The sequence below is a fragment of the Alexandromys fortis genome, unplaced genomic scaffold (assembly GCF_014885135.2).
Source record: "Alexandromys fortis isolate MF-2015 unplaced genomic scaffold, M_Fortis_MF-2015_v1.1 scaffold_400, whole genome shotgun sequence".
NCBI classification, from domain to species: domain Eukaryota; kingdom Metazoa; phylum Chordata; class Mammalia; order Rodentia; family Cricetidae; genus Alexandromys; species Alexandromys fortis.
The window spans coordinates 296,792-310,227 of NW_026068322.1; the positions used below are offsets into that span (position 1 = coordinate 296,792).

The 13,436-nt window shown below is 37.5% G+C and overlaps 1 gene segment (V, D, J or C); it reads left to right on the forward strand.

Annotated features, from left to right (window-relative positions):
• Nucleotides 1-7,825: 7,825 nt before the first annotated feature.
• Nucleotides 7,826-8,352, forward strand: LOC126495162 (Ig heavy chain V region 345-like). The segment is given in 2 exon segments: nucleotides 7,826-7,894; nucleotides 7,994-8,352. Coding segments are annotated over 2 exon segments (405 nt in total).
• The last annotated feature ends 5,084 nt before the right edge of the window (nucleotides 8,353-13,436 follow it).

Sequence of the window (13,436 nt, forward strand, 5' to 3'; positions counted from 1 at the left end):
TAAAAGGGAACATGTATTGCAAGTTATGGATTTTTTAACCATTAACTGTCTATATGAAAATGAATGACTTGAGTTCTCATAAATAACCCTTAAAAACTGACCATTATGGAATTTTGGAAATGGCAAAATGAGTAGGATCTGAAAAAGATGAGATAATGTAAATAATTAACAGAATATATTGTATTGAATTTTTTCCAAGAAATAAATTCTTTAATTATCAACAACAGTGCATTTGATGGTAGGGCACAGTGAAATATAGTCTTAATACATTCAACAGAGAGACAAAGGCAAGAAAATCTCTTATAGCTTGGTCTATATGGACAGTCCCTGCCACCTAGATGACCCTGTCAAAAAATGAAAAAGTCATCCCTTCTACCAGTGTATGTGAGAGTGTTTCTGACTATGGCTATGTAGGATTGGTATGGGACTGTATCTGGATGTGGGAATCTTGTTCTCTTTGTGCGTCTCTGTCTGTGTGTGTTGAAATGTGTGGCTATATCTGGAAGGGGGATTTTGTGTGGCTGGTGTTGCAGAGAGTTGAAAATGACTAATGAAACATTTAAGATACGGATCCACCCCTCAAACAGAAGCTAATTATAAATAATATGAGACTTTACCATCAACTCATTCCCTTTGCAAATGACTTTTACTCATCAGATGTTGCTGTGGGACAATGATCTTATCTTGTCAATTACATTTTAAATAAATGCTGATGCTCCAGTTGCCAGGCAGCAAGTATAGGCAGGACAACCAGACAGAAAGTACAGGTGGGTCAATGAGAACAAGAAAATTCTGGGAAGAAGGAAGTCCTAGTCTGCAGTCATGACCCAGCCACAGAAGAATCAAGATGTGACTGCCTCACAAAATAAGGTACCAAACCACGTGACTTACATAGATATGATATGAATAATGGACTGATATAAGTTATAAGAGTTAAAAAGAAGTCTGAGCTACTAGGCCAATCAGTTTATAGTTAATGTAGACCTCTATGTGATTTCTTTGGAACTTAAAATCTATAGGAAATGGGCAGAACAGAAAACCTCAGACAAAAAGATGCCTCAGCTTGTGGCCCATGTAGGATTCAGGGAAAGGGTTGTGGATTGTGAGCTATCCTCCATCACATTATTGGAACGTTCTGGTTGATCTCACTATAGAAGATCAAGTGGGTATTCAAAGCAAAGTGATAATGTTTGTCAACTCAAATGTGATAAAAATAAGGATCTGTTGTTGGTCTGCTCACATTGTCATGAAGTTCTACAGCATAACACTACTCCTCATTCTCTGGGTCTCACATGTTCTCCACCCTCTCTACTGAGGTATTCTTTTGATATGGAGGAGGTGACATAGATGCCCACTAGACTGAAGCACATTCATTTATTCTAAGCAATTGGAAAAGTTATGTGTCTCAGAATTAAGCATAACTCTACTGAAAAAAAAAAAGCTTATCCAATAAAGGCTGAGATCAGCACTAACTATGTGTTTAAACATAAATATTGAGAAAATATTTTCCAATATGTCCAGTTATCAAGATGACTATAATAGGTTCTTCTCTGAGAACTATGACCTCCCCAAGCCTGAGTGGTTAGAGTATCAGCCATGGATGCATTCCTATAAAATAGGCCATCTTAAGCTTAATTCCTAAAACTGAATGAAATGATTTCTTAAGCAATATCATATTTTATCTATTTCAGGTAGAAAACTAGAGTCAATGTCAATAGCTTATTTTGTTTGAGGATCCATGGATCTTTCCTTATGAGTAAACTTCCATCCCTGACACAGAGCAAGAAATAATGCACAGGTCTTAAACTTCATTTAGAGGTAAGGAATATGAGTAGTCAAGCTTCATCTCTATTAGTGACTGTTAGCCAAACTTGAGGAAATGGGATGGGAGCCTTGATACATGACACAAAAGTGATACTTGAATCTTTGACTTGATCCCATCTCTCCTGGGCCACATCTTCATCTCCACACGCACAATGAAGAAACAGTTTAATTGAATTTTGTGAAGATGGAATACATGAACATATAGTAGTTTGGATAAAGAAAGAGGGGGGCATCAATGTGAGCCCTAATACAATACTCCATGACTGGTTCCTACTACCAGTAATGGGTGTTTGGTTGAAGCAAAGAGTAGTAAATTTAATATACTATTCCTCACATCCTGATGTGAGGAGTGAATTCCTTTCTTGTCCTCCAATGCGTTTTCTGGACTCTAGTGCCTGACTATTCTATTCTCTATACCATCGATCACAATCTGAAGTTTAGTGTTTATGCTGAAACTCTGAGAAGCAGAATCAAAACCAAAATTTACTAGAAAAGTATTTATTTAGACTTGACTCCAAGTCAAACTGTCAAATAGTGAAGCATGGATGTATGATAGTAAGGACATCACTTCTGCAAATGCACAGGGCTGTGTAGTTGATCTCAGACTCCTCACCCTGAGTCCTTGTTGTTGGCCCATCACAAACGTCCATCATGTTGTCACACACATACCCTGCATAGGCTGTGCACTAGGTCACTGAATAAAGAATAAATTGGTTCAACTAGAAAGGTGGTATGGGATGTTGAGAGTCTATCTAGTTTCACCAGCATCACTCAGTAAAATTGGAGCAGGGTGGATGTGGACCTCCTATAACAAGAAGCACTAGGGGAAATGTGAACACATCATAGGATTTTTATCATGAAAGAAAATCAGGAATTCTGTACGGTTCAGTCAAATTAGTAATATCAAAAGTACAAGAGAATCCTGGGCACTGCCCTAGAGCATATTCAGACTAACTACCAGATGGTGGGTCTTTAAGAAGAAAGATAGGTACAGTCATAGATGTATAGTAACACAAAAGTGTTACTATATAATATCACTAAAGACCCCATGCATCAATAATGTTGAGACAGTTATTTCCTCTTGAAAGGAACGTGGTGAGTCAATTTTCACCTTCTGACTTATTAAAAAAAGGCTGGATTTCTGCATGGAAATTTATCTTCCAGTTCTGTTATATCCTTTCCTGGGTTGTGGGATCTCATAGCTGTCTCACACACATTCCTGACCTCAGTGCAAAAAGGAGTGTTGTCTATCAATGAGGCTATTGGGTCTACTTCTGTGACTGGTGTCAACACCCCAAGGTGAGTGTTACCATTTTACACATATGTCAGTATAGAGGTTTTAACAGCAGTTAATTGATAGTGGCTATATTTTCTTATACTCAAGTGTGTTGTCCCATGTGAAGCTTCAGGAGAAAAGACCTAGAATGATTAAGCTCTCACACTCATTTTCCCTCAACTGCATTGTGGATAGTTACTTCATCACCAGCCTGGGCCTGGATTTTACATCTCCAAAGAAGGTCCTAGAGTGGGTGAGTTATGTAAATAGTGGTTGGTGGTTGTGGCACCAGTTATAGTCCTTCCTATAAGAGCCAAAATTTCATAATTAGTGAAACGTCTGAGAACCAGGTCTTCCTAAAACTATACTCTGTGACCACTGAGGACACTGCTATGTATCGCTGTGATAGATACACAGTGAGGGAACTTCTGTGTGAGCCAAGGCACACAACTTCATTCAGAAGAACTCGTGACCAGAAGGGCACAATCAGCTGACAACAATCACAAGGATTCAAATTCAGAACAGAGATGAAGAAAATACTGGGTATTTTCTCTAGTCTTTATTCTCATATCATTTGGGACTTCTTCACACAAAATGTATTTGCAGGTAATGGCTGTGTGCAAGCTCTATGAAATAGGTTGTACTTAACAGTATGTGTGCTCATACAGATGCATTGGAGTGTGCAGTAATGTTTGCTGCTGATGCTTGAGATATGATGACTTACTGACATTATGATGTCAGTTTAATTTCAAGAAAATATTTTAGTAAAATAATTTATATGTGCACCCAAGCTTAACAGAAATGTGGAAAGAAAGTTGAGCATAATTCCTCAAAACACATCATAATCAGAAAGAAAAAAATTCCAAGTCTATGCCTGTGTACTGATTTATACAAATATCATCTATTCACACTTCATCATATGTAACTGACACCTATGATTCAACTTTGTATATACCATTCACAAATATTTAGTAATATAGTCATCCACAAATCAATAGCAACACCTGCAAATAAAATGAATCTCCATCCACCAGCAGCCCTCATTGAATGCACAGAGTCCATGTTTGTTCACTGCTGAGAATAGACAATTGTGTGAGTGCTTCTCCACAAATAGAATGTCTATATCAAAACTCTTGCATACCCCACTTTTCTACCCCTTCTTCTTCCTCCCACAAGCCTCAGGGAACATCACTGAAGAGTGGGTTGAAAGAATGAGCCATGTGGCTAACACAGTTAAGAGTAATGGGTTAATATAAGTTCTAAGAGTTAATAAGAAGCCTAAGTTAATGGGCCAAGCAGTTTATAACTTATGGAAACTTCTGTGTGATTTTCTTTGGGAGTTACCATCTATGGGAATTGGGCAGGACAGTAACCCCCAACAAGCAGGCCCATGATGTTACACTCAGGTTCAAGATATAACCAGAAATAGGCTTTGACATATATATATAACACACAGCCAATCCCATTTAGGTTTCTACCAGGTCTTCTAGCACAAGATCATGAAGATATTGATTAATTATTCATTGGAAGCATGTTGAAGGCCTCAGAATTCCATAAGAAACATCATGCCAATAGCAACTATTTAAAGAAAGAGTTTTCTATTACATGGCAACAAACAAAGAAGACTATAAAGAGCTGTTTTACTTGCTCTTTCTATAACCAAAGACCTTTTTCTGCTGGAACTAACCCAATTGGGTACCTAAAGGAATAAAATCTGGCAGATGGATGCTTTCCACTTTGCATAATTTGGAAAATTAAAATATGTACACCACACCTTTGACACTTATTCAGGCTTTCAGTGGGCAACTGCTTTGAGCTCAGAAAAAGGTTAATTCAGTTATCACACCTTTATTTCAAGTTAAGGACATTGTGGGTATACCTGCACAAATAAAGACAGAAAATGGTCCAGCTTATGCCTTTAAGAAAATGAAACAGTTTTTTGCTTATTATAATATGAAGCATATTACGAGTATATCGCACAATCCTACAGGTCAGACAGTTGCAGAAAGATTAAATTGAACTATAAAGGATATGTTAAATAAACAGAAAGGGATGGAAAATACACACCAGGAATAGATTGCATAATGCTTTATTAATCTTTAATTTTCTTAACACTAATTAGAAAGGTACAACAGCAGCAAAGAAACAATGGATAATAGAAAAGTCTTCTGAATTAAATCATTCAGTGTATTTCAAGGATGTATTGACCTCACAATGGAAACCAGGAGATGTGCTATATTGGAAATGGGGTTTTGTTCTTGTTTGCACAGGAGAAGAAAAACTATGGATGTCATCAAAATTAATAAGTATTCAGTTTGAAAAAGAGAAAACTCTTGAGAAAGAGAGATGACAGCTCACCCACAGGGATGACAATCATACAGGTGGTAATAAACCTCATAAGGTATGGGGCAGGTTTCTGTATTGTACCTTTCATTGAATATATATGTCTGTATATGTCTATATAAGTATTGTTTACGTTTTCCACAATAAACAATGAATTTTCCTGCAGTAATCTCTGAAGTTTCTAGGAAGAAGTTGGGGCGCTACAACAACTCCACCTGATTGATATGACATCATGACGTTAATAGTGCTATTATAAGACCTATTTTGGGTATCAGCTGCACAAGATGATTCCAACTTGGTTAGCTAAAACGCTGTACTTTTTTACAGCGTTCTTCCCAGAACTCCAAATAGAAACCACAGAAAAAATAAAAACCCTACCAAGTACTCAGAGACCATTTCCAATTATACCAGACAGTAAACTTAGAAATTATCCACCATTTTACTTTCACAGGATCCCATAAAAACTACATCACATCCATGACAGCTCAAAGTAATTCTAGAAGACGACATCCCTTCTCCCAAAAGTTTGTCCCCAGTGTTAGGGACATCATTTAGGGGTTAATTATACTTGGTATAAGGTTGGGGGTTGGGGAAAACATTTTTTGAAAAAAGGGGATATTGGATGAGACAATAGATTAGTGTGAGCTTGCTCACTCTAATAATAATAGTGAGTAATAGAGTGAATACTTGTGAGCTATTATTTATAGGCAAATTACATTGGTATAGATTCTTTTATATTGATACAAACTTAAATTATATTGAAAATGTTCCTATTTTTATCTACAATATTTGTATATGTAGGCAAAGTTATTTTGTTATATTGTATGCATGCATGCTACTACCTCTGCTTAAAACATTTTTGCATACTGATAAAATTTTAGGATATAGTTATCATATTACAATGTCCATTTCTACCTCATGTCATGATACTTATACATTGCTTGCATTTTGAGGTCATTGTCCTCATTTGCTACACTGTTGTTTATTGTATAATATTCTAATATGAAGTCTTAGTCTTTATGTTATATAGGTATTATAGATGAGTTTATCTATAATTCATCTATAGATCAGTAAGTATCTATGTTTGTCATACTTATAGTTAGACTAATCAGGTTCTTTAGATACATAGAGATTTTATTCTGCATAAATAGGTAATCTTCAACCACTTCAAAGAACTGTAGAATATGGCCTTTAAATAACTTAGGGTTCTGTTTAAGAGAGACACAATTGCTCCTGGCAGCACCAATCTACTTCCCAAAAGAATGCTGAGCATCAAAAACACTCCACTTGGAGCTTGTTTTCTTCTTGGCAAACCTGGCCTTTGTGCAAGGACTGCCCATGTATTGACCATATGCATGATGTCTGGACAGGACAAGCAGGATACAAAAAAGAAAAGACTGTCAAAACTTGGAAATTCAGGGTAAGAAGGTTTTGAAAAATTTCTTGCCTCAGAAAATGGTCTGCCAGTTATTCTTGGCCTTAGCCAAAGTTGGTTGCTCCAACATTGAAAATGAGACTTTGGGTGATTGTCCAGGTAGCCAGTTGTCTCTGTCACTTGGTACACATTTTGAAAGTTGCTTAATTACACTTCCTTCTCATTCTTGTAATATTTCCCTTATCATATCTTCAATGAGATTGAAGACTACATAGTTGTAGAGACTCTTCTCTCATGACTTGGCCAAGTTATTTATTATGCAAGACTTAAACTCAGCAGAATAGGATAATTATTAAAATATTTATCACATTTTTATGACTTGATATATTTGTTCCTATTTTATATAATTTTGTATTAGGCTTAGAAAACAGGGAAGTGCTGTAGGAATTTCTACCAACAGTAGCCTTTATATTACCAGCCCACTTTTGTGTGGTCTCTTACTTATACTATTTATGCCAATGTAAAGTGTGTTTGGCCTCTTTTCTGGCTGTGGAATTCATGCTCCTATCACATCAAAGGATTTTACTTTGAGGAAAGTATGATCCTAACCATAATCCACCTCAGGACAAAGCCGTGTCCAGCAGAGACAAAAGGACAGACAGAGATAATATCTAGAAACACAGCTGTGTGTGGAGCTTATCTACTTCACATTGATCCTAAAGAGACATAACAGTGTGGAAATACAACATTTTCAATGCATATGGTGAAAAGAGAACTAAAAGTGTGGTGAATCCCTAACAATAAAAATATATACACAGAGCTACATCAATGTTTCAAATTCTATAATTGTCATCAGTGGGTATAATGCCTTATATCTGCTCTGAGTACTGCCTTCTGCCCAGGTCCAATTACAGAGCCAGTTATGTCAGGAAGATATGCAAATAAATCTTTGTGCCCTGCCTTGATTTTGCAGCTCTGGCAGAGGAGACAAGCCCAGTCAAGGATCAGGATTGATCACAGGATACTTGCCATGGATTTTGGGCTCATATTGGTTTCCTTTGTCCTTATTTTGAAAGGTAATTCATAAATATGAGATGCTGTGTGTTGTGTGGATATGAGAAAGAGAAAAAAGTCTTCTGTGTCTGTTTTATAACTAGAATTCTTTGTGTTTACAGGTGTCCAGTGTGAGGTGCAATTGCTGGAGTCTGGGGGAGGCTTAGTGCAACCTGGAATGTCCTTGACACTCTCATGTGCAGCCTCTGGATTCGCCTTCAGTAACTACTGGATGATGTGGGTCCGCAAAGCTCCAGAGAAGGGGTTTGATTGGATTGGATTCATTAATCCAGATGGTGGTAACACCTACTATACCGACGCTCTGAAGGGCCGATTCACAATCTCCAGAGACAATGCCAAGAACACTCTGTACCTGAAAATGAGCAGTCTGACGTCTGAGGACACAGCCATGTATTACTGTACAAGAGACACAGTGAGTGAATGCTACTGTGAGCTCAGACAAAAGCACCCCTGTGGATAACACAGAACCACCAGAGGGCGCTGAGAGCACTTAGAGATCTGGGTCACAAAGATCCTTCTTAGAGAAGCATAGAAGACTGAACTTCTCTGTGTCTGCACTGCCTCTCCTTATCACACTTAGAGATTTTCTCCACAGGTATGGTGTGTAGTAATCCTTGAATATCCAAATGATTATTGAATTTTCTGTTTCCAGTTGTGGGTTTTTAATAGTGTTTTTTATTGTTTCCCTTTATTTCCCTCTGTCTCCCTATTTCTGTCTCTATCTCTCTCTCTCATCTCGATGTATGTGTGTGAGTGTGTGTATGTATGTGTGTATGCTGACATATGAAGCATTTCTCTAATAAACTGTAACACTTGTTTTGAGACAAATTTTCTCACTGGGCCTGGTTCTCAATGACTGGATATTCTGTTTGTCCACTGAGTCCCAGAGATGGTTTGTCTCCACATTCCCTATGTGGTGTACTTGGTTGGCTGCTACTCCCATTTCTTTCTTTAAGTAAGGATTTTGAGTTCTGTGTTCAGAACCCACATTGCTACATAAGAACCATTGGGTTCTTATGTAGCAAAAAACTTGTTTTTCACAGCCCCATTATTATTCCTTTTTAAATTGAGGATGTGCTTTTACCTGCACAAAATGCAGATCATCACACATAGCAAAATGATCCTGTATAGCGATCCTTCCTCAGCATCAGTTCCTGGAGAAGCTAAAGTAGGCGGTAAACCCTAGATGAGTCAGGCAGCTCAGAACCACATGTGAGTCTTGAGGACCCCGTGCCATCTGTTTGTCTCCATGAGCACTACACCACACACAAAGAAGCATATACCCCAAATTAAAAGTGTATTTTTAAAGAAGTTCTCATTCAATGCTGTGATTTAGCCCAATGATCTAGTTCCTGTGTAGTTTATCTGAGACCTTGATTCAAATGGTAATATTTTAAAATGTATTTCTCATCTTGATTGATAAATACTGCATTTATAACATTACTACTCCCTGTTTAAAGGTTATAACATAGTTTCAGTCATCCAAGAGAACAGTTTAAATTTTTTTCTTTCCAAGAAAAACTCCTTTCTTCCACTTCTCTAAGTTTTGAGTCAAGAAGTTAATTGATGACATTGGGATACAGGAAAAGGAATGTCTGTGCTGTGGAAATGGGAATGTATTTCTAGTGAGACATTATAAAAACTGAGGGGACACACATAGAATTAAAAAGATGATGTGACTCTGCAATCTCAATTCAGGATGAGCAGAAAAAGAAACAGAGTTGGTGCAGAAAATCAGGTAAGGAGGAAAGAGAGCAAAGAAGATACGTGAGAGTAGGAGAGGCCAGAAGGGTCAAAGGAGTGGGGGAAAGAGTAGAGAGGCTAGTGGTATAGACCAATGTAATCACAGTGCATTACAGACGAGAATGGTGATTTGTTATTAAGCAGAATGAATAACAATATGTGGAAAAAGAATATTTTCAAATATCATATGAAGTTAATACACATATATCCATCTGCCCTTGTAAGTGTATTATTTGGAAGAATTGTCTCTGTTGTTGTATATCTGTCTGTGTATATATGTCTGAGGGTCTGTGTGCTTGCTTCAGTGATGCAAACTTTCTCATCATCTATATATAGTTTACATTACAGAGGTTACAACAGCATCATCTGACCACAGAAACCTGCTCTGAGGTCAGGTGAGCAGCAAGGCTGGGATTCAAGGTTTGACTTCAGGCTCAGAGCCTCCCTTACCCTGAGCAAGCTTCTGAAGACATTCCAGTTCCCATTCTTCCTTAATATCCCAGTGATTCCCAAAGCATCAAATGCAGAGAACACAGCTCAAGAGGAACTGTCTACATATTTTAGATGTGTGACAGACACTATCACTCATATGTGCAGTATGCTTATTTTTCTTTTCATTCAAGTGTGTGGTATTGAACATGAGTAATGAGATTTCAGCACAATTGGTGGTTTAACTACACAGTAGTCTAGAAATGGTCATGGAGTTCAGAATGAGAATAGGAGGCACCAGCTGAGGGTGCAGTTTCCATACTTCGTGTTCTCTTCCTTCTGCTTTCTTTGTCTGTTTTGATTTATCCTCAATACCCCAACATTCTCAAATCTATGCTCAGTAAATTGATCCTGTTGTTTGGTTGTTTTTGTATATTCGAGATTGGGTTTCTCTTTAGCTTTGGAGCCTGTCCTGGAACTAGCTCTTGTATACCACACTGGCTTCAAACTCACAGAGATCTGCCTGCCTCTGCCTCCTGAGTGCTGGGATTAAAGACATGTGCCACCATTGCTTGGTGTAACAGCGTAAGTGAATGCAGACAGATTGTCAAAATATAGACAGCTTTAATGGAGGAATAGACTTACAGAACCACCGTTCCCACGGAGACCAGGAAAGCAGAAGCAAGCGCTGGGAGCATGCTCGCCAAATTTATAGGCAAACTTTAGCCTGAGGCGAACACGCCCCCTAAGGGGTGGGAATTATCCTACATCTCCCCTTTTTGTCTAAATAAGACAGAACTAAACAAAATACAACTATATACAATAATAACAAATAATAAATATAACAAACAATATTGAGAATCAAAAGTTTTGCTAAACATTCTATCTCAAGGAGTCTAAATAATGTAGAGAGTAACTACAATTATATAATCTTCAACTCCATCAAAGATCCGAGAAGGGAATAAATATTACTTAACAAATGAGCGATATCCAAAGCGTGCCATAAATGACAGAGACAACAGACTACCTGGGCAATCACCCAAATTCTCGTTCGCAATGTTGAGTCAACCAACTTTGGCTAAGGCCTAGCATGACTGACATACCATTATCAAATGCAAGGAATTTTCTTAGAATTATCCTACCCTGTCTTGGCAAGATAAGAAAATCCTGTTTCATATCTTTGTCAGTAGATGAGGTATGGGCTTTTCTTAACCCAAAGGCCAATTCTGCCAAGAAGACAAACTCCCAGTGGAGTGTCTTTGGTGCTCAACGTTCTCTCGGGAGTAGAGTGGTGTCGCCAGGAGTAATTGTGTCTCGGCACAGAATTCTAGGTTAGCTTAAAGGCCATTTTCTACAGCTCTTTAAAGAGGCTGAAGATTATACTATCTATACTAAATATAATCTCTATGTATCTAGAATACCTTATTAACCTAAAAATAAACATGAACAACATAAAATTCTCAATACCTATCTAACTTGAAGACAAAAAAAAATAAACAACTGTGCAATACATGAAGACAATGATCTTCATCTGTAAACAATGTCATTACATATCAAATGTAAACAATGTTATTACATAAATAGTATCAGAGGTAGAAATGTACATTGTGATATGGTAGATGTATCAATACAATATAAGTATACTCTTATACAAAAATAGAGGTAGGAACACTCACATTCAATATTCAATATGTCAATATACAGGAAACAGTACCAATACAATTTTCTAAAAACAGTAACTCACAAATACCAATCATCCCATCAAACCAGTTAATCCCCCTTTTTTTTTTTTTTAACATACCCCTAACTCCATAAAACATCTCCCCATCCCCTCAACCCCAAACCAACCACTAAAAGATGTCCCTAACCCTGAGGGCAAACTCTGTTGGGGGAGGGGACGCCGTCCTCTAAGATTGCTTCAAGCTGACATGGGGGCGATGTTCTCCTTAGGGGCTCCTGTGAAAGCAAATGATGGTAAAATTCCCAAATTAACCTTTGGCCTAAGAAAATTATAACTAGTCCCTGAGCGCTTTGAGAAGGTCCGGCCAGAGTGTCGTCAAAAAATGTGCACCATTCGAAATTGTCTTGTGCAGTTGGTACCAAAAAAAATTATTAGCACGTAGAAAAGAAAAAAAAAAAAAAAAAAATATATTCAATATATTCATGACGTCATAAAAACCAGGTTGAGTTGATGTTGTGGGGCCCCATCTTCATCCTGGAAACTTCAAAAATTACTGTAGGAAAATTTGTTGCTTGTTATGGGAAATTTAGACACTAACAACAAGGACATATACTGACATATAAAGAAAGACACAGATACGAGGAAAAGCAAAAACAAAAAACAAAAAACATATATACATAAATATATAAAAAATCAATACTTACGGTATGTATATAATGTTAGTTGATCCTTAGTAGGTCGTAACTATTATCCATCCATCAGTAATTAAATATTCAGGGTCCCTTAAAGTCTTTGAAGATCAATATTTTCCTGTGGAGATAAGAAAAGAACCCTGCCCCCAACCTATCTGTATTCCTTACCATCAGTATGCTCGCCAACCTTGTGAAAGAATTGTTATTTATCTTTTCCAAATGGCTTTTCTTCTTCATACCGAACCTTTATTAGTTTTGTCGGTATCCACAATTGTTCCTCACCTGTGGAGATAAGAGCAAAACCCCTTCCCCAACGCAGCACATCTCCTGGTTTCCATTGTGAGGTCAGCACATCCTTGAAATAAACTGGTTGATTTAGTTCAGTAGACTTTTCCATTATCCAATGTCTTTCTGCAGCCGTTGTCCCCTTCTCATTAGCGTTAAGAAAATTCAAGGTTAACAAAGCATTATGTAACCTATTTCTGGGGGTGTTTTCCACCCCTTTCTGTTTATTCAACATATCTTTTATAGTTCGATTTGATCTTTCTATGACTGCTTGACCTGTAGGATTGTATGGTATACCTGTAACATGCTTGATATTGTAATAGTCAAAAAACCGTTTCATTTTCCTAGAGGCATAAGCAGGACCATTGTCCGTCTTTATTTGTGTAGGTATACCCATGATAGCCATGACTTCTAATAAATGAGTGATTACTGAATCAGCTTTTTCTGAACTTAAAGCAGTTGCCCACTGAAAGCCTGAATAAGTGTCAATGGTGTGGTGAACATACTTCAATTTGCCAAATTCTGCAAAGTGGAACACATCCATCTGCCAGATTTCATTCCTATGGGTGCCCTTTGGATTAGCCCCTGCTGGCAGTGGCGTTTGGTTATAGAAAGAGCAAGTAGGGCATTTCTTTACAATCTCCTTAGCCTGTTGCCATGTAATAGAAAACTCTTTCTTCAAACCCTTGCTATTAACATGATGTTTTTTATGAA